Here is a 4,011-nt window from a genome sequence, read left to right as displayed (position 1 = left end):
GACCTGAGGAGAGACCTGAGGGGAGACCTGAGGAGAGACCTGAGGGGAGACCTGAGGGGAGACTTGAGGGGAGACCTGAGGGGAGACCTGAGGAGAGACCTGAGGAGAGACCTGAGGGGAGACCTGAGGGGAGACCTGAGAGACCTGAGGAGAGACCTGAGAGACCTGAGGGGAGACCTGAGAGACCTGAGAGACCTGAGGAGAGACCTGAGGGGAGACCTGAGGAGAGACCTGAGGGGAGACCTGAGAGACCTGAGGGGAGACCTGGGGAGAGACCTGAGAGACCTGAGGGGAGACCTGAGAGACCTGAGGAGAGACCTGGGGAGAGACCTGAGGGGAGACCTGAGGATAGACCTGAGGGGAGACCTGAGGGGAGACCTGAGGAGAGACCTGAGGGGAGACCTGAGGATAGACCTGAAGGGAGACCTGAGGGGAGACCTGAGGAGAGACCTGAGGGGAGACCTGAGGAGAGACCTGAGGAGAGACTTGGGGAGAGACCTGAGAGACCTGAGGGGAGACCTGAGGAGAGACCTGAGGGGAGACCTGAGGAGAGACCTGAGGAGAGACCTGAGGGGAGACCTGAGGATAGACCTGAGGGGAGACCTGAGGGGAGACCTGAGGAGAGACCTGAGGGCGGGCGCCATGTTTCCACAGTATCACTGGCGCCTGGGACGGCGTTCCTCTCAGTCGGTGCTGAATAAGTGGCGCCGTTAGCCAACAGTCAGCTGACCTGAGAGGTGAACAGGAAGCTGAGGAGCAGCAACATTAACGTGCAGACACACAGGTGTGACCGCTGACATCATCCTCAGGCGTTAACTAACAGCTGACAGGTGTTTGTACCTGCTGCCTCTCTCTGTCACCTGTTTTAAGATCGACTGTTCTGATTGGTCAGAGATATTCTAATACATATGACAGGACGAAACATTGATCCATAAAAGTCCTGAAAATGTTCCTGTGGTAAAAACATGTCAATATATTTTCTCCATGAATCTGATTGATTGATTGATTGATTTAATCAGAGTTCAACATGATTCATTTTATTCTGAAGAAACTCTGAAACCATCAAATGTTTGAATGTTTGATTTATTTTCTGATCAACTCATCAATCGATCAACTGACAGTTTCAGATATAACTTTATAAACTGCGTCACAGATTATATATATTCATTTGTTGATATATCTAAAATGAGACGTATTGAATGATATCAAACATCAGACTGAAACACCTGAGACGTGACTTCAGATCAATACGACTGTATTTATCGTGTGTGTGCCAGACATTAAAACAGGAAACAGCTTCAGAAGAAAAATCTGTTTATTTTGTCTCAGATAAAAACTAAAAGTTATTTTCTAACTTTTCCCTTTAAACAAATATTTGAACAATAAAATAAAGAATCAGCAACAAATTAAAGTTTTTCACTCAAACATCTTCGTCCGTCAGAGAAAGATCGTCCGCTGACGACTCAAACATCAGACACATGGTGAGGCACTTCAGAGAAACATTCACAACTGACATTAGCATGTTTACACAGTACTTAGCCTCCAGCTACAGGAGCTGTTAGCCTCCAGCTACAGGAGCTGTTAGCCTCGAGCTACAGGAGCTGTTAGCCTCGAGCTAAGGGAGCTCTTAGCCCTTGGGCTTAAGAAACTGTTAGCCACACACTAAGGAGGCTGGTAGCCTTGGGCTAAGCAAGCTGTTAGCCCTTTTCACACTGCACTTAGCCCTGGGATAAGGGATCCATTAGAAAGTGGGTTAAAGGTTAGCCTTTAACTCCCTTAACCCAGGGCTAGCTGCTGCTCTGTAGCAGGTTAGCGTCTGATATGCTGTTATCTTCTGAAAATTGGTGCTAAAGTTAGCAGTGTGAAACAGAGCTAATGGAATTTACGTCATGTGTTTGTTGTCCAATCACGACTTCTTCATCACGTCATCAGTACACGCCTGCTTCATGTTTACTTTGTAACCATGGTAACTACTACTGACCATAACCAGAGGTACCTATTTAGCTAGCTGACCTAGAACAACGACCAACATCTTCTCGTCAGTGTTTCCTCTCTGACTCACATGAAGCTCTGCTGATGCCGAATCATACCGTCCTAGGTTTAGGTTAACACGGGGTGTGAGCTGAATCACAGGAAGTCGTACGCTGATAACACAAACTTTCCCTTTAAGGACTAAACTGGAGTTTTATTCAAACATTTCCTTTTCCTGTGTTGGTCCCTTGAGCTTCTATGTTGAAGTCTTAATGTTTCCTCCTGAAAGGCTCACTACACGCGTGTGACATGTCTATGACATGTCTGTGACACGTGTGACTAACAAAGAAACCGTGCTGATGTCATCAGAGGTAGAAAACTCAAACATTAAAAATATTTTCTGATCAATCTGATCGAGGTTCCTTAATGAGAACATTTACCATCCACCCTTCAGCCAATCAGAGCTGTCCAACAGTCAGCTGGTCTCCACACAGCCAATCAGCTGACAGACATGACATGGTGTCACATGATCAAAAACACATGAAACATTTAAAGGAACAGTCCGACATTTTCTGTATAAATTCTTCTCTGGTTTCATGTTTCCTTCAGTTGGAACTTTAAAATCAAAATTAATAAAATTAACAGACACACGTCAGATATTTTTAATAAACTACCTGCACAGATAAACTTCATTTATAATCTTCTAATTTATCATTAAAAAATTTAAATTTAAACTTACTTTAAATCAACCTCACTGTTTTTGCTCGTAAAGGTCATAATCCCTTTCACTACATTTCCTCTGGTCGGTGAACGCATCATCCACTGCTCAATAACTTCTTTTACAACAAACTAAACAAACATTCAGCTGGTTTCAGTCGCAGCGACTCAAATTTAACATGATTCCTTCATGTTTCTATGACGGCGTCGTCACCCGACGGCCAACACACACAAACAACAGCCCATAATATTAGTCCTGTAAACAGGATGATGAACGAATGTTTAGATCGACAGCAGAGAGACGAGGAGTCGGTCGCTCTCTCACTCAACTGTTCACAACAATTAGCTGTTAGCATAACGAGCTAATCTACAGTGAAGCCACTTTGTTTCAGACACTATAAACAAAATGACCAATCAGAAGCTTCTTTAAGGCTGAGTGGGTGTCAACTGATACTGGCTCCGCCCCCTGACACACACACACACACACACACACACACACACACACACACACACACACACACACACAGAGGTGTGTTTCCTGAGTTTAGTTGCTGACATTCAGTTTTTGGGTCCCTTCTTCTTCTACTGTTATTATTATTGCTGTTAATTACAAAAGATTAATCAATCAAAATAACCTGCTGGTCAGAGACAGGAAGTAAATACTGTAACCATGACAACGGAGAGTCAGTTTATAAAAACAAAAATATCTTCTTCTCATAACAAATATAAAATCTGTCCTCTTTATCCAAATATATCTTCTTCTTGTTCTTCTTCTTGTCCTTCATGTGGATGATGACATCATATTTACATCGTGCTCATTAACACACGGCGTGAACACAGAGTCTCTTCAGTCACTGAGCTGCTTCACAGGGGGGTTATGGGTAATGTGTCCTCCTCAGGTCAGACCTGTTGACCTAGTACTGGATGTACTCAGACTGAAGAGACTGAAAGACAAAACATAAAGACACCTGTCATATATCTTAATATACAGGGACAGAGACAGAGACAGGGGCAGGGGCAGAGACAGAGACAGGGGCAGGGACAGAGACAGAGACAGAGCCAGGGGCAGGGACAGAGACAGAGACAGAGACAGAGACAGAGACAGGGGCAGAGACAGAGACAGGGGCAGGGACAGAGACCGAGACAGAGACAGAGACAGAGGCAGGGGCAGGGACAGAGACAGGGGCAGGGGCAGGGACAGAGACAGAGACAGAGACAGAGCCAGGGGCAGGGACAGAGACAGAGACAGAGACAGGGGCAGGGACAGAGACAGAGACAGGGGCAGGGACAGAGACAGGGGCAGAGACAGAGACAGAGACAGGG

At 45.5% G+C, this 4,011-nt stretch overlaps 1 protein-coding gene across 2 annotated transcripts in view; it reads right to left on the bottom strand.

Moving 5' to 3' along the window:
• Window positions 1-1,297: 1,297 nt before the first annotated feature.
• The window catches only part of cdc14ab (cell division cycle 14Ab), a 35,277-nt gene continuing 32,563 nt past the window's right edge, over window positions 1,298-4,011 (bottom strand). For both annotated transcript variants that reach the window (XM_050055562.1, XM_050055563.1), the window contains one exon: window positions 1,298-3,632. In XM_050055562.1, coding sequence (XP_049911519.1) covers window positions 3,603-3,632 — 30 coding nt within the window. In that variant the 3' untranslated portion in view covers window positions 1,298-3,602. The remainder of the gene's footprint in view (window positions 3,633-4,011) is intronic.

The sequence above is a fragment of the Epinephelus moara genome, chromosome 10 (genome assembly GCF_006386435.1).
Source record: "Epinephelus moara isolate mb chromosome 10, YSFRI_EMoa_1.0, whole genome shotgun sequence".
Classification (NCBI taxonomy): domain Eukaryota; kingdom Metazoa; phylum Chordata; class Actinopteri; order Perciformes; family Serranidae; genus Epinephelus; species Epinephelus moara.
Note: the sequence above shows the minus strand (reverse complement) of the source record. Positions and strands in the feature narration are given on the sequence as shown.